Source organism: Tupaia chinensis, unplaced genomic scaffold (genome assembly GCF_000334495.1).
Source record: "Tupaia chinensis unplaced genomic scaffold, TupChi_1.0 Scaffold146140_1, whole genome shotgun sequence".
Classification (NCBI taxonomy): domain Eukaryota; kingdom Metazoa; phylum Chordata; class Mammalia; order Scandentia; family Tupaiidae; genus Tupaia; species Tupaia belangeri.
In genome coordinates this window covers 2,562,521-2,580,293 of record NW_006205995.1, presented here as the reverse complement: position 1 = coordinate 2,580,293, position 17,773 = coordinate 2,562,521, and the positions used below count along the sequence as shown (strand labels likewise).

The following is a 17,773-nucleotide window of genomic DNA, read 5'->3' as shown; positions in this document are numbered from 1 at the left end:
CACACCCCCTACAGTAAAAAACTCCTTCAAAAAAAAAAAAAAATAGGGAGCAACAGATAGTGTAATGGCTATGTCACTGGACTCCCACGTAGTCGACAGCGGTTTGAGTCCTGGACCGTGGCTTAAACTCATGCTGGGCACGTGTGCGTGCGGGCATGGTAAGCTTTAATTATTAAAAGCAAACAAACGAAAACCCTGAAATTAAAGAAGTGTCCAAAATAGGTAAGGCCTTAAATTAACAGCTACCTAGAGTAAGGGGAGAGGGCAGAGGTATGGACCAGGAATGGGGAGTGACAGCTAAATGGTACAGGGCCACTCTGAGTTGTTATAATGCTCTAAAATTGGACTGTGGAAATGGCTGCATAACTGTGAAGACAGTAAACATCATGAAACATACACTTTAAATGAACGAATTTTATGATGTGCAAAATACATCTCAATAAAGATATAAAGTACATACAAAAACCTCAATTAAAGCAAGAAATTTGAGGCTGGGGGAAGGCCAGCAGATAGCATAGTGGTTATGCTGCTGGACTCCCAGATGGCTGACTGCGGTTAGGGTTCCGGACCCAGTGGCTTCGAAATCTCGCCAGGTATGTGTATAGGCGTGCCCAAGATCCTGAGAAGAGAATGGAGGAGAAGGCATTGCAGTGTGGCCTTCCCCCTGCCCCCCAGAAGGGGGGGTGTGATTTCTTACTTTCCCTTTGCACTGTCTCTCCCTCTCTCTCTCCAGTGAGCGCACGCACCCTAAGGCAAATAATTTTTAAGTATAATAAAGTCTACAGTCTCCCCATGGGGTGTGAGTTTAAATGTGTTAAGTAACTTACAAAACACAGAAAATTAAAACAGAAGAACATTTCTGTCTTAGTTTTTAGTTTTTCAATAGTGTATGTACTTTATGAAGAATTTTAGAAAGAATTTTAGTTTAAAAATGAACATTTTTCATTAATAAAATATGAATACAGTTTTCATGAAAAAATAAAACCATATTGAATACTAATAATTTAACGGAATCTAAATACATGGATAAACATTTAAAACTATTAATTCATAATCCCATCAGTGAAAGAAGAATAACAGTACACCAATTAGTCACCATGGAATGGCTTTAGGCCACATGACAGTGTAATATATTCAGTCACCACCAGTGCTAGATTTTTTCTTTTAAAGGAAAGAATGCTTTAATATCTGTATGGCAAAGTCTGCCATGAAGATCACTACTGGCTGTTCTTCTTAATGTACTGTATAATATTCTTAACACTGCAGCAGATTTCTTGGAAACAAAATCTGTGCTAAACACAGACCAAAACCCCAAAAAAACAAAAACAAAAACATTTTACCAAAGAGCTTTCCTTTTATGGACCAGCGAACAACAACAAAAAAATTCATTGCCTTCTATCTTGGATGACCACAGCTAAGGAAAGTTGGTCTTAATTAAACAAACTTTCTTAGGGCCAACAGGTGGTTAAGGGCATGGTGGTTAAGGGTGCTGGACTCCCATATGGCCGACAACGGTCTGAGTCCCGAACCTGGTGGTTTGCGCGCTCTCTCTCTTTGTGTCCCTCTCTGGTCAAATCAAAATAAAGAAATAAATGAAAGTTAAATAAAATAATTCTAAAAAAAACTTTCCTTTTCCAATTTTTAAAAAATAACTTAATTTGGGACCAGCAGTTAGCATAATGGCTATTTCACTGGACTCCCATGTAGTCGACCGCAGTTCGAGTCTCGGACCCGGTGACTTAGAAACTCACGCCAGGTACATGTGCGTGCGTGCCCAAGATGCCGATAGGAGAATGGAGGAGAAGGGACTGTGGCATGGCCATCCCCTCTGGGGGGTGATTTCTCGCTTTCTATCTCTCTGTCTCTCTCTGTCTGGCAAGCGCACATGCCCTATAGCAAAAACCTCTACAGAAAAAACCTTAATTTTATTTATTATTATTATTTTAAAATTTGCAGAGGGTACATACACTCGGCAGAGACAAAAAGTGAGTGAGAGAGTCAGAAGGACAGACAGACAGAGAAAGCAAGCTTCCAGCCTCTATCACACTTGGCCTTGTGGGAGTCCAGCACCTTAACCGCCATGCCATCTGCTGGACCCTACCTCAAACTTAGCCCTATTTTATTCATTTCCAGAACTGTTCTAAAAACTGTCTTTTTATTACTGTTTTTAAAATGTGTTTAGGGCTTGCCAGTGGAGTGGTGGTTAAGGTGACTGTATACCACAGACTGTGTAGTTCAAGTCCCAAGATCCTGAAAGGAGGAATGAGGAAGGGAATAAAGTGTGACCATCTCCCATGGGTGGTGCTCTCTCTCTCTCCATCTCTTTCCAGTGTGCCCTCTAGCAAATTAAAATATATTTAAATACGTTCATGGAAATAGATTAAGTATATATGTCTTTTGTAAATGTTTTTCAAATACAAAAATCACCTCTTACCTGTTTGACATCTCGAACAAGATGAAGCAGCATTGGATTAGTTGGACCTTGTTTCTTTATGGAGAAAAAAACCAGAGTGAACTATTATTTTTCTTCTAAAAGAACTTAAAATTATTTCCTTTATTGTGACTTATATGACTTTTATGAGCTTTCTTATAAAAATTATACTATTGGGTCATCAGAAAAGCCACTGTTCATTTTTGTGTAGAAAACAGAAAAATATGTCATAACTTTACTGACAACCTAATATTTGTAATTATTTTTCTAAGTTATGTTCAAGAAGTGAAACAAAAAGGATATAACCATTTCATATTGTCATATTTACTGTCAAAAAGATGATTTCAGAATAGCACAAAAGAGGTACACAAGTTTTTGTTTTTTAAAAGTCACATCAACATTCCAAGCTTCACAATTATCTTAAATTTATATTTCTTTCATCAATAATGGAGCTATCCATTCCCCTTCTTCTTGTTAAAATGTCTGTTCCTCTGTTACTGTCACCAGTTATTAAGTTCTAGCAGTACTTTAAAGACATGAGGTAATAAATCTTTAACATTTATATATTCAATCATTTCTCCATGAACTTCTTTTTATGTGCATTATTAAAGTAGGCCAACCACGCATTTCATCTCTATAGTAATATCATTTTGAAGGTATTCCGTATTTTGAAAAAGTACCCAAGAAAATACTGCCTCCATCCAGACTGAGATAAATGGCCCCAAAATGCAGTCTTCTAAATGTTTTAGGCGGTGATACTTACTGCAATGAATTCTATGTGGCATAAATCAAGACTTATTATTAAGGAACCAGCAGTAAGCATAATGGCTGTCACTGGACTCCCACATAGTTGACCGCAGTTCGAGTCCTGGACCCAGTGGCTTAAACACATGCAGGGCACGTGTCCCTGCGTACCCATGATCCTGAGAGGAGAATGGGGAGAAAGGGATTGTGGTGTGGCCATCCCCACTGGGGGGGGTGGGGGGGAATGATTTCTCACTTTCTGTCTCTCTGTCGAGCACATGCGCCCTATAGCAAAAACCTCTCTAAAAAACAAAAGATTCATTATTAATATTTTAATCCTATTATTTTAAAAATTGAACAAATAGCATCTCTTCCTATAGCCCAGTGGTTACAGCAGCCAGACCCAATGTGGCCGACTGCAGTCTGAATGCCAGTCATGGTGGAGGCAAAATTGCAGAACCAAAACAAAAACAATTATCAGTAATTCATGCTAAAAATAACTATTATCTTAACAACTTTGAGTTACATAATTTAAAAATGTACTTGCCTTGATAATGGGATAAATTTTAATTGTTTTATATCTGCTTTACTTTTCAGGGATAAACTTTACTTTAGCATAATGAATAATCCTTTTAATTTGAACATTTGTTCACTACAGACAGTAGAATGCCAACAAAGTTCAATGTAACTGTGCCAGACACTATCAAAGGGAAAAAAATGGGCCAGCCACACTGACACAGTGGTAGTTCAATGCTGGAACAAGATTGGTGTTTGGTTCCCAGGTTGACCTATACACACAGGTTTGCGCATGCCCATGATCCTGGCTGGCTAGGAAGGTTATGGAGAGGATAGCAGCAAAAGATAGCTGAGGGTGCCTGCCTTTCTCTTCCTCTCTGCCTCTATTTCATGAAAGGGAAGGAAAAGGAAGAAGAAATGAAGTTTATAGAAATGGGGAGCATGAGGGGAATAAAGATAATAATCCTTATGTTAAAACAAAACAAGAAACAACAGCAAAAACAAGGAACCAGCAAATGACTTAATGGTTACATCACTGGACTCGGGGTGTGAGTTCCAGACCTGGCGGCATTTAAGTCATGCCAGGCGCATGTGCATGTGTGCCCAAAACTGCAAGATGAGAATGGAGAAGAGACTGCAGTGTGGAAATTCCCCCTGGGAGTGATTTCTCACTTTCTGTCTCTCCGTCTTTGTATCTCTAGCAAGCCCACATACCGTATAGCAAAAATCTCAAAAAGCAAACAGGGGACAGCAGGTGGCATGGTAGTTAAGGACACTGGACTCCCACATAAGGGCACTGGACTCCCACATGGCTGACTGCAGCTTGAGTCCAGTACCTGGTGGCTTGTCTTCTCAATTTCTCTCTCTCTTACTCAGTCTACCTCTAGTCAGATTTAAATAAATAAATTAATTTAATTTAATAATTCTTTAAAACATACAAAAAACTAACAACTTACAATCTACAGAAGATGTAACTGTACTTAATTATGGCAATGGGCTTCATGGAGCTGTGGTATAGGATTTGAGTAAGTTGTAAACAATAAGTAAATTTCCATTAATGAGGACTATGAGTACTATGTAAATAGTAAATGCCTTTTTAAAAAGTATGTATTTTCAGGAAATAGTAGTTAAAGGGCTAGGATTTGATCATAGTGTTTCTCAAAGTATAGCTCAATTAAATTCATACTGATAACAAGAAAACTACTAAGAAGAGTAGTATTTATCTTCTCCAATGCCAGTGACATAAAATTTGAAATAAAATAGGGTTTACAAAGGGGGTAACAAGTTTCAGGAGCTCTTCACAAGAAAATTTAAAAAAACAAAACAAAACAAAACAAAAACAGCATTATCAATTAAAAGAGGACACCACAAGGTCAAAACTAGGAATGCAAAAAAAAAAAAATTTTTAAGGAAAAAAGCAATCATCCTACAATTAAGACAATCAGTACTGTAATTTTAAAAAGTGTTTTAGATGGGACCAGCAGAAAGTGTAATGGCTATGTCGCTGGACTCCCATGTAGTCGACTGCAGTTCGCATTCCGGACCCAGTGGCTTAAAACTCACGCCGGGCGCATGTGTGTGCATGCCCAAGATCCTGAGAGGAGAATGGAGAAGGGACTGCCGCATGGCCATCCCCCCTGGAGGGTGATTTCTCACTTTCTATCTCTCTGTCTCTCTCTGTCTGGCGCGTGCACGCGCCCTACAGCAAAAAACTCTCCAAAAAAAAAAAGTGGTTTAGAAAGGGAATGAGGGACCAGCAGTTACGTAATGGCTATGTTGCTGGACTCCCATGTAGTCGACTGCAGTTCGCATTCCGGACCCAGTGGCTTAAAACTCACGCCGGGCGCATGTGTGTGCATGCCCAAGATCCTGAGAGAAGAATGGAGGATTGCGGTGTGGCCATCCCCCCTGGGGGGTGATTTCTCGCTTTCTGTCTCTCTGTCTCTCTCTCTCTGTCTGGTGAACACACGTGCCCTATAGCAAAAAACCTCTCCAAAAAAAAAAAAAAAGAAAGGGAATGAGAGATCCAGCTATTAGGTTCTACTCTCTCTACTATGTGGTTGTGTTGAGAGCAAAGGACTTCACAAACACGGAGAGGGTTCTAGACTATCATCCAACCAAATGATACTAAGATGAGCTATCATTCCCTGATATAACCAAGCAAGACATCAAGGGTTTTAGCAGCAGAAATTAATATGGTCAGGTAAAACAGTATTTCCCAAAGATGATAAAATTTGTTAATGAAGAATTTTAGTATGGACTTACAGTGTTGTAAAGTTCTTCCAGTCTTGGAATAGTAAGGAATTTATGCATGCTTACTCCATTTTCAATGAGAAGTTTCACAAATGCAACTCGATCCATTACAAGAGCATCAAGCATAGCTTGTTCCAAGGATCCAACCTAAAAGAAAGTAGCAAAATTAAGACACATATTTCACATTCTAATTATATCAACAGTTGTAAATGTCTAAGTCTTTATGATTTATACTAATCTGCTCACAAACAGTTTTAGAATAAAATTTAAAAGATGCAAAATACAAAAAAGCTAGATCTTAAAAGTATTTATAAGATAGATTAAAAGACTTCGAACCAGTAGGTGGCATGGTGGTTAAGGTGTTGGATCACGCATAGTCAACTCCACTGCTTTGGGTCCTGAACCTGTCAACCTGAAAAACATACTGGGTTCCTGTGCAGCCATGCTCAAAATCCTGAGAGGAGAATGAAGGAGAAGAGGTTGTGGCGTGGCCATCCCCCTGGAGGGTGATTTCTCACTTTTCTTGTCTGTCTCCATCTTTAGCAAGTGCACACATGCCCTAAAACAAAAAAGAATGCTTTCTCTCCAGAGTAGCATTTCCCAGAGAAGATTCCGTAACTACTATATCTGCAGAAGGAGGAGTATTATAGAGGGGAGAGGACGAATAATGCATTATTAATTAAATTGGGAAAAATACCTTACAGCAATAGTTCTCAATGTATAGGGAAGGTATTTTTGAAGGGATTATTTCAACTAACATTTAATGAGCAAAGCTAAGGAAAACCAGAAATCATGCAATATGCTGGATAAGCCCACTCAGAAACTGTTCCACAGAACCCACAACTTTCTATTACCCTTTCAGATGCTCATGAGTGAAAAATTCTGCTTTACATATGAACACAAAGTACTCTGTCAAAGATTTTACTCCACAATGAATTTTCAAAAACATTAACCACTATAAGTTAGACACAATTATACTTAAGTTTTCATTAGAATCAACAAATGATTCACTATTACAGAAATATCACATCACTTGACAGCAATGCAGTCTTCGTCATTTGAGTTTAACATAATGTATCTGTATCCATGAGTACAGTTATTCCTTGTAAATTTTTAGAGCCTATGTTATTTCGTTTGTTATCTTTTGTTTTAAGGTCTTTGCCACAAGGCACACATGAACTTGCCAGAGAGGAGGAGACAGAGAAAGGGAAAGCGAGAAATCATCCCTGAGGGAGGGAGGGAGGTGGCCACACTACAATCCCTCCTCCTCCATTCTCCTCTCATTATTTTGGGTACACATATACACATACCCAGCATGATCTTCAAGCTGCCAGGTCCAAGATTAAAACCACAGTCAGGCACATGACAGTCCAGTACCTTAACCACACCACCTCAGGCTTTTAGAGCCTATTTAATAGACTTTTTTCCAACAGACTTCCCAATCAAACACTGGTAATTAGTGTTAGATACATGAAATATATGGGTTCCATTGAGTATTAGTAATAAAGGTTGTTTTAATAATATCTATTATTGTTATTGTATGTTTTTTTAAATAAATCTTTTTTTTTTTTTGAGAAGTTTTTGCTATAGGGCACGTGCACTCACCAGAAAGACAAAGATAGAGAGATAGAAAGTGAGAAATCACCCCCCAGGGGGAATGGCCACACCGCAATTCCTTCTCCTCCAGGACTCTACATGGGAGTCCAGTGACAGCCACTACACCAACTGCTGGTCCCAAGAATTATTTTATTTAACTTTATTTATTATTATTAACTTAACCAGAGAGAGAGAGAGAGAGAAAGTGAGAAAGTGAGAAAGCAAGCCACCAGGTCCAGGACTCAAAGCATGGTCAGCCATATGTGGGAATCCAGTGCCCTTAACCACATGCCACCTGCTGGGCTCCCCTTTTTATTTTTTTTTTTTTTGAGAGAGAGAGTTTTGCTATAGTGTGGAATGTGCTCACCAGAGACAAAGAGACAGAAAGCAGGAAATCACCCCCACGGGGGATGGCCACTCCTAATCTCTTCTCCATTCTCCTTTTGGGATCTTGGGTATGCATGCACATGCATGCATCATGAGTGGTTTTTTTTGGAGAGGTTTTCGCTACAGGGCGCGTGCGCTCGCCAGACAAACAGAGAGAGACATAGAGACAGAAAGCGAGAAATCACCCCCCAGAGAGGATGGTCACACCGCAATCCCTTCTCCTCCATTCTCCTCTAGGGATCTTGGGTATGCACGCACATGCGCTCGGCATTGAGTTTTAAGCCACCAGGTCCGGGATGTGAACCGCGGTAGACTACGTGGGAATCCAGCAACATAGCCATTACGCTAACTGCTGGTTCCCCGCATCATGAGTTTTTAAGCCACCAGGTCTGGGACTTGAACCACGGGTGACTACGGTACCATATGATCAAAAAGTATCTATGGCAAAAATACACATTAAAATAATTTTTTTACCTGTTATTTTTCAATATTATTCTGTCTTTATATGTTTGCCATACAACTTGTAGAACCTTTCTGTAGCAACTGGTATTATCAGTTTTTTCTCCAAGCTTTCTTCTATTTCCAACACTGATCAAAGGATTCATTCTCTAAGATTCTTTTTACTGATGAAATGTATACATAATATATGACATGATTTCAAGATGAAAGGCATGTTTTCTATGATATTTATCACTACTCATATTTATGTCATGGCAAAGAAACCATTTTGGTATTACATTTAAAAATCAGGCCTACTTGGGTCAGCCCCATAGACTAACGGTTAAGGGAGCCAGATTCCACACGGCTGACTGCATAGTTTGGACTCTGGCACCAAGATTCACACTGCGTGCATATGCATGTGTACTCAAAATCCCAACAGGATAGAGGAGTAGAGAAGTGACTGACATGGTCACACCCCATTGTAGGGTGTTCTCTCTCTCTCTGACATTCTTTGGCTAGTGCACATGCCCTCTGATAATGAAAAATATTTTCTTTTTAATCGCATATAAACCAGTCTGATTTGTTACTACTTATTCTATCATTAACATCTATTATAACATCACTCTAGTGCTCATTCAGTCCTCTCTCTGCTGGTTCCTGGTCATCTATTTTTCTTTAATTTGCTATAGAGCATATTGCCCACCAAAGAGAGAAAGCGAGAAAGTGACAAAGCATCCCCCAAGGGGGATGGTCATGCTGCAATCTCTTCTCCCCCATGCTCCTCTTAAGGTTTAGAGCACAGATGCACACACACCCAGCATTGCTTTTCAAGCTACCGGGTCAGAACTCAAACCACGCAGTCATCCCCTTGGGATCCAGCTGCCTTCACCATGACAACAGCTGGTCTGTCGTCTACTTTCTATTACCCATGGTATTTAAGCTATCTGTACTGTATTCATTTGCACACATATAACTGTAGCTTTTACACTGATTCTACATGTAAATTCACACAACTGACTTATCTGTCTTTTATATACATGTTTTGTTTGTTTTGTTTTTGTTATATGGTACACATGCCCACCAGGGAGAAAGAAACAGAGGGCAAGTAAGAAATCACCTCCTGGGGGATGGCTATGCTGCAATCTCTTCTCCAGTCTCCTCTTGAAATTTTGGGCATGCACACACAGTGCCCAGTGTGATGTCCAAGCTGCTGGGTTCGGGACTCAAATCGCACAGCAAGCCACACAGGATCCAGTGCCTTAACCTCTATACCACCTGCTGGCCCTTATAAGTTCTTGAATATCTCCATACTTAAATATTTTTAATCAGAAATCGCTTTTCTCTGGGACTAGCAGTTGGTGTAATGGCTGTCTCTGAACTCCCGTGTAGTCAACTGTGGTTCGAATCCCGGACCTGGTGACTTAAACTCATACTGAGCATATGTGCGTGTGTGCCCAAGATCCTGAGAGAAAAATAGAGGAGAAGGGACTGTGGTGTGGCCATCCCCCCTGGTGGGTGATTTCTCACTTTCTGTTCCTCTGTTCCTCTCTGTATTTCTGCCTTGTGGGGCAGTTGTCACTTTCTGTGCCTCTGTTCCTCTCTGTATTTCTGGCAAATGCACTTGCCCTCTAGCAAAAACCTCTCCAAAAAAAGAAAAAAAGAAATCGCTTTTCTCTGTCTTACTACAATTCTGAGATTATAATAGATGGTTTTTCAAGGTTTATGTAGTAATCATGAAATTTTACTTCAATATGACAAAGGGGGGCATAATAAAATCCTTATTTATTAAAGAAGAGCATTCTATTTGACTGGGTTTATTGCCACAACCCTATAACAAATCGTATTATTTGGCTATTTTATCTTTCTACTTCTAGAAAATAAATTTTATAAGGGCAAGAATATTTTATAAGGGCAACAAAACCTGACCCAGTTAAAACAAAGTAAATAACTGTCTTACAAACTCTATATTTAGCAAGAAGCACAAAATCATAGATAACATCGTGCAGAACAAACCCATCAGACAAACTACATCCAAGTCTCTACTTCTGAGATCAAAAATCCAATGACATTAAGCAAAGGAATAAAAAGCCTGTTTAGAGTTTTGGATTTTACAAAACTGATTAACATTAATTTCTTCCTCTCTGGTTCTGCAAGATAGGAACTAAAAAACTATACAGAAAATACCTTCCTATTAAAAAAAAAATACCATGAAATGGTATGAAAGACTTTCTCTCCTCTGACCCCTCATCTCTCCAGACCCAATCAATGTTAGCACAGTTCTAGAAAGATACTATGACCACACACGTAGCTATGCGTGAACATCTGTACATTCAAAATGAGAATGCTGTAATTAAAATTTTAAATATTTACCCCTTTCTTTGATTTGCTATTTTTATTTATTAATCTAGCTCATTCTCCATAAAGGCTGGTAATAATCCAAAAGACAAACAAGCATATAATATTCCCAGTCTCCCACTGATGTGGACATGTAACAAAAATTTATCAAGTGCTCACTATCTGCCAGGCTTTGAATACAACAATGAGAAAATATTCTTGCCCTTATAAAATTTATTTTCTAGAAGTAGAAAGATAAAATAGCCAAATAATACGATTTGTTATAGGGTTGTGGCAATAAACCCAGTCAAATAGAATGCTCTTCTTTAATAAATAAGGATTTTATTATGCCCCCCTTTGTCATATTGAAGTAAAATTTCATGATTACTACATAAACCTTGAAAAACCATCTATTATAATCTCAGAATTGTAGTAAGACAGAGAAAAGCGATTTCTTTTTTTCTTTTTTTGGAGAGGTTTTTGCTAGAGGGCACGTGCATTTGCCAGAAATACAGAGAGGAACAGAGGAACAGAAAGTGAGAAATCACCCACCAGGGGGGATGGCCACACCACAGTCCCTTCTCCTCTATTTTTCTCTCAGGATCTTGGGCACACACGCACATATGCTCAGTATGAGTTTAAGTCACCAGGTCCGGGATTCGAACCACAGTTGACTACACGGGAGTTCAGAGACAGCCATTACACCAACTGCTAGTCCCAGAGAAAAGCGATTTCTGATTAAAAATATTTAAGTATGGAGATATTCAAGAACTTATAAGGGCCAGCAGGTGGTATAGAGGTTAAGGCACTGGATCCTGTGTGGCTTGCTGTGCGATTTGAGTCCCGAACCCAGCAGCTTGGACATCACACTGGGCACTGTGTGTGCATGCCCAAAATTTCAAGAGGAGACTGGAGAAGAGATTGCAGCATAGCCATCCCCCAGGAGGTGATTTCTTACTTGCCCTCTGTTTCTTTCTCCCTGGTGGGCATGTGTACCATATAACAAAAACAAAACAAACAAAACATGTATATAAAAGACAGATAAGTCAGTTGTGTGAATTTACATGTAGAATCAGTGTAAAAGCTACAGTTATATGTGTGCAAATGAATACAGTACAGATAGCTTAAATACCATGGGTAATAGAAAGTAGACGACAGACCAGCTGTTGTCATGGTGAAGGCAGCTGGATCCCAAGGGGATGACTGCGTGGTTTGAGTTCTGACCCGGTAGCTTGAAAAGCAATGCTGGGTGTGTGTGCATCTGTGCTCTAAACCTTAAGAGGAGCGACATAGAGACAGAAAGCGAGAAATCACCCCCCAGAGAGGATGGTCACACCGCAATCCCTTCTCCTCCATTCTCCTCTAGGGATCTTGGGTATGCACGCACATGCGCTCGGCATTGAGTTTTAAGCCACCAGGTCCGGGATGTGAACCGCGGTAGACTACGTGGGAATCCAGCAACATAGCCATTACGCTAACTGCTGGTTCCCCGCATCATGAGTTTTTAAGCCACCAGGTCTGGGACTTGAACCACGGGTGACTACGGTACCATATGATCAAAAAGTATCTATGGCAAAAATACACATTAAAATAATTTTTTTACCTGTTATTTTTCAATATTATTCTGTCTTTATATGTTTGCCATACAACTTGTAGAACCTTTCTGTAGCAACTGGTATTATCAGTTTTTTCTCCAAGCTTTCTTCTATTTCCAACACTGATCAAAGGATTCATTCTCTAAGATTCTTTTTACTGATGAAATGTATACATAATATATGACATGATTTCAAGATGAAAGGCATGTTTTCTATGATATTTATCACTACTCATATTTATGTCATGGCAAAGAAACCATTTTGGTATTACATTTAAAAATCAGGCCTACTTGGGTCAGCCCCATAGACTAACGGTTAAGGGAGCCAGATTCCACACGGCTGACTGCATAGTTTGGACTCTGGCACCAAGATTCACACTGCGTGCATATGCATGTGTACTCAAAATCCCAACAGGATAGAGGAGTAGAGAAGTGACTGACATGGTCACACCCCATTGTAGGGTGTTCTCTCTCTCTCTGACATTCTTTGGCTAGTGCACATGCCCTCTGATAATGAAAAATATTTTCTTTTTAATCGCATATAAACCAGTCTGATTTGTTACTACTTATTCTATCATTAACATCTATTATAACATCACTCTAGTGCTCATTCAGTCCTCTCTCTGCTGGTTCCTGGTCATCTATTTTTCTTTAATTTGCTATAGAGCATATTGCCCACCAAAGAGAGAAAGCGAGAAAGTGACAAAGCATCCCCCAAGGGGGATGGTCATGCTGCAATCTCTTCTCCCCCATGCTCCTCTTAAGGTTTAGAGCACAGATGCACACACACCCAGCATTGCTTTTCAAGCTACCGGGTCAGAACTCAAACCACGCAGTCATCCCCTTGGGATCCAGCTGCCTTCACCATGACAACAGCTGGTCTGTCGTCTACTTTCTATTACCCATGGTATTTAAGCTATCTGTACTGTATTCATTTGCACACATATAACTGTAGCTTTTACACTGATTCTACATGTAAATTCACACAACTGACTTATCTGTCTTTTATATACATGTTTTGTTTGTTTTGTTTTTGTTATATGGTACACATGCCCACCAGGGAGAAAGAAACAGAGGGCAAGTAAGAAATCACCTCCTGGGGGATGGCTATGCTGCAATCTCTTCTCCAGTCTCCTCTTGAAATTTTGGGCATGCACACACAGTGCCCAGTGTGATGTCCAAGCTGCTGGGTTCGGGACTCAAATCGCACAGCAAGCCACACAGGATCCAGTGCCTTAACCTCTATACCACCTGCTGGCCCTTATAAGTTCTTGAATATCTCCATACTTAAATATTTTTAATCAGAAATCGCTTTTCTCTGGGACTAGCAGTTGGTGTAATGGCTGTCTCTGAACTCCCGTGTAGTCAACTGTGGTTCGAATCCCGGACCTGGTGACTTAAACTCATACTGAGCATATGTGCGTGTGTGCCCAAGATCCTGAGAGAAAAATAGAGGAGAAGGGACTGTGGTGTGGCCATCCCCCCTGGTGGGTGATTTCTCACTTTCTGTTCCTCTGTTCCTCTCTGTATTTCTGGCAAATGCACGTGCCCTCTAGCAAAAACCTCTCCAAAAAAAGAAAAAAAGAAATCGCTTTTCTCTGTCTTACTACAATTCTGAGATTATAATAGATGGTTTTTCAAGGTTTATGTAGTAATCATGAAATTTTACTTCAATATGACAAAGGGGGGCATAATAAAATCCTTATTTATTAAAGAAGAGCATTCTATTTGACTGGGTTTATTGCCACAACCCTATAACAAATCGTATTATTTGGCTATTTTATCTTTCTACTTCTAGAAAATAAATTTTATAAGGGCAAGAATATTTTATAAGGGCAACAAAACCTGACCCAGTTAAAACAAAGTAAATAACTGTCTTACAAACTCTATATTTAGCAAGAAGCACAAAATCATAGATAACATCGTGCAGAACAAACCCATCAGACAAACTACATCCAAGTCTCTACTTCTGAGATCAAAAATCCAATGACATTAAGCAAAGGAATAAAAAGCCTGTTTAGAGTTTTGGATTTTACAAAACTGATTAACATTAATTTCTTCCTCTCTGGTTCTGCAAGATAGGAACTAAAAAACTATACAGAAAATACCTTCCTATTAAAAAAAAAATACCATGAAATGGTATGAAAGACTTTCTCTCCTCTGACCCCTCATCTCTCCAGACCCAATCAATGTTAGCACAGTTCTAGAAAGATACTATGACCACACACGTAGCTATGCGTGAACATCTGTACATTCAAAATGAGAATGCTGTAATTAAAATTTTAAATATTTACCCCTTTCTTTGATTTGCTATTTTTATTTATTAATCTAGCTCATTCTCCATAAAGGCTGGTAATAATCCAAAAGACAAACAAGCATATAATATTCCCAGTCTCCCACTGATGTGGACATGTAACAAAAATTTATCAAGTGCTCACTATCTGCCAGGCTTTGAATACAACAATGAGAAAATATTCTTGCCCTTATAAAATTTATTTTCTAGAAGTAGATAAAATACCCAAATAATATGATTTATCAGATGGTGATAAATGCTAAAAGAAAATGGCAGGAACACATGGAACACTGGCATACGGGTATGCACTTATAAGAGGGGGGACAGAGAAAGTCTAAGGAAAGAAGACACAGAAAAGATATGAGAAGTAAGCCTAGGCAGATATTTAGGGAGGAAGGTTCCAGACAGAAGAGCAATACAAAGCTTGACATAGGAGCATGCCTGGTATGTTCAAAGAATAGCAAGAAGACCAAAAAGGTTAGATTGAATAGCAAAGGTGATAGTGGTAACACGTAAGGCAAGAGAAGCTGTAATGGGGCAGATGATGTAAAACCTCGTAGGCCACCATAAGGGCTCTCAGACTGTGCACTGGGAAAATGTGAGATGATCCATCTTTTGTCTATAAAAGGAGAGGAAGAATGAGAGTGGAGAAATCAAAAAGATGCGACTGATAGAACACAAAAAGATGAGGACAAATTAGACCAGGATGTTAAACTGAATATTTTCAAAGTAGATCTACTAAGTTTTACAGATAGAATTGGATTGAAATACATGAGAAACAGAAAAGTAAAAGGTGACACTAAAGTTTTTTGTTTCAGAAACTGGGAGGAAGTTGTTGCCATTTAGTGAGACAAGGAGTCTATAGAAGGAACAGGTCTAAACAGTTGAGAGAATGCTATTAATGAGTTCTATACGCACAATATGAGGTCCAAAACTTTTGGTAAAATTTTTGGAGATCTATATATCTCATAAAAATTAGGTTTTATCAAGAAGTCAATGCAACTTATTAAATCCTAAATGGATCCAGATGCTGTGAAAATGTTTAGCCAAAATAATTTTGTACTTTTAACACAAGGGTAAAATGTCAAGTTTGATCACAGTTTCAGAAAATCCTTTGCTATTACTTAATTATATTGTGTATATAGATTATGTACATACCAGCCACTGCTGTCCATAAACAAATACATGATTTTTGGCAATGTCAACTCTATCCCATGCCAATGTAAGAATAAGCTGGTCAAATGCAGATGCATTAGTGCCTAATTGAATGAAGAAAACAGTTAACAAGTTTAATTAATTTATCTCCATTTAAAAAAAAAAATCAAGCTTATGAAATTTCCCCACTAACCTTTAACTTAACACAGATAGTGTCAGCCACTATTCAGAAGTAGTCTTCCTCAAAGAGGTAAGATTAACCCCAGAGCTAAGGATTTTTATATTCCAACGCTAGAAGATACATAGACTTATTCGCTGCAAGTAATTCAGAATGCAGAGGAAAACAACAAAGATGATTTGTTTCTACTACACAAGAAATACAATTAGAATTCTTTAAAAATATCCTTTCAGATGCTTTCCTGTACTTACACACACTCATACATAAACTTTTAATTATTTTTTAATTATTTACTAAAACATGGAATCGTAGGGGCTGACAGCTGGAGTGCTGGTTGAGGCATTGGACTCCCACGTGGCGAATCAGGGTTTGAGTAGTCCCAGACCTGGGGCTTACTTTCTCACTTTCCCTCTCTCTCCTTCTCTATTTCTCTCTAACTGAATTTCAAAATAATAATAAAATTAGTTAAATAATTTTTAAAAATGGAATCATAAGAGACCAGCAGATGGCATAATGGTTATGTCACAGGAGTCCCACATAGTCAACTGCAATTTGAGTCCGGGACCCAGTGGCTTAAAACTCAAGCCAGGAATGCATGCATGCATGGATGCCTAAAATCCCAGGGAGTGACTAGAGGAGAAGAGACTGAAGTTTGGCTATCCCCCAGAGGGGTGATTTCTCACTTTCTGTCTCTCTGGCAAGCATACAATCCCTATAGCAAAAATCTCTCTCTCAAAAAAAAAGGATTCACAATGTACAAAGTATTCAAGTAATCTACTTTATATAACTTAATGCCATACCTCAGTTTTCTTTGACAGTATGCATAGATCTACCTCATATATATCAATGTCTTTTAAAGGTAAATCAGTTTATTCAACATATATTCCACCTGGTGGATATTAAGGTTATTTTGAATATTTTGAGACATTTTTGTAAATATATGATTATGTATTTATTTATTCACATTGATATGCTATATAGAGCATGTGCGCTTGCTGGAGAGTCAGACAGAAGTGATAAATACCCCCTGTGAGAAAACCACACCACAATTCCTTCTCCTCCATTCTCCTCTCAGAATTTTGGCCCTGCACGCACACATGCCATGAAATGGCATAAAAGACTTTTTCTCCTCTGACCCCTCATCTCTCCAGACCCAATCAATGTTAGCAGTTCTAGAAAGATACTATGACCACACATGTAGATATGCGTGAGTATTTGTACATTCAAAATGAGAATGCTGTAATGTATAGCCTTTTTCAAGCAGTCAGAACCAGACTCAAGCTGCAGAGTTGAACATGTGTAGAATCCAGTTGCCTTAACCACCATATTTATTTAAATTAGATGATTTTACAGAAGACAAGCTGCTGGATATAAAGATGCATCCTTTAAGGCTTTCGATATGCTCCCACAATACATTTCAGGAAGCTTCTACCATCCAACATGGGGTATATAAAAACATTCCTCAGTGTACCAGTGGAAAGAGAAAGCCTTCTTTTTCTTTTCTTTTTATTTTTTACTGTAACTCTGAGTATCTTTCACATTTTCTTCAAACGTGGATTCCTCAAATTCTGACTCATTCATCTTGGGGTATTCATCTTTTCCTTAATTTATAACAGCACTCTGTGATCCCTCCATTTTAACATTTCTGTTCTTTAGTTTCCTCACGTATAAAATGAGGAAAATGGAAAAATCTGTCCCATAGGGTTATTGTGAAGATAAAATGAGATAAACAATGTAAACTGTGTAAGCTCAGTGGCTAACCACAGAAAGTAAATGGTCACCACAGAAACACGGTGTTTTTGCTTCCAAGTATGTATGTTATACCCATGAGCAAGAGAGACAGGAAGAAAG

General features: G+C 38.8%; 1 protein-coding gene across 3 annotated transcripts in view; it reads right to left on the bottom strand.

Annotated features, from left to right (window-relative positions):
* Positions 1-17,773, bottom strand: part of TRPM7 (transient receptor potential cation channel subfamily M member 7) — a 124,419-nt gene that overhangs the window by 78,711 nt on the left and 27,935 nt on the right. For all 3 annotated transcript variants that reach the window (XR_003547947.1, XM_027768405.1, XM_014584262.2), the window contains exons 10-12: positions 15,748-15,848; positions 5,957-6,091; positions 2,435-2,488 (exon numbers count right to left, since the gene is read on the bottom strand). Coding sequence is in view for 2 of the 3 variants with exons in the window: in XM_027768405.1 (XP_027624206.1) it covers positions 2,435-2,488; positions 5,957-6,091; positions 15,748-15,848 (290 nt within the window). In the remaining variant the exon portion in view is untranslated. The remainder of the gene's footprint in view (positions 1-2,434; positions 2,489-5,956; positions 6,092-15,747; positions 15,849-17,773) is intronic.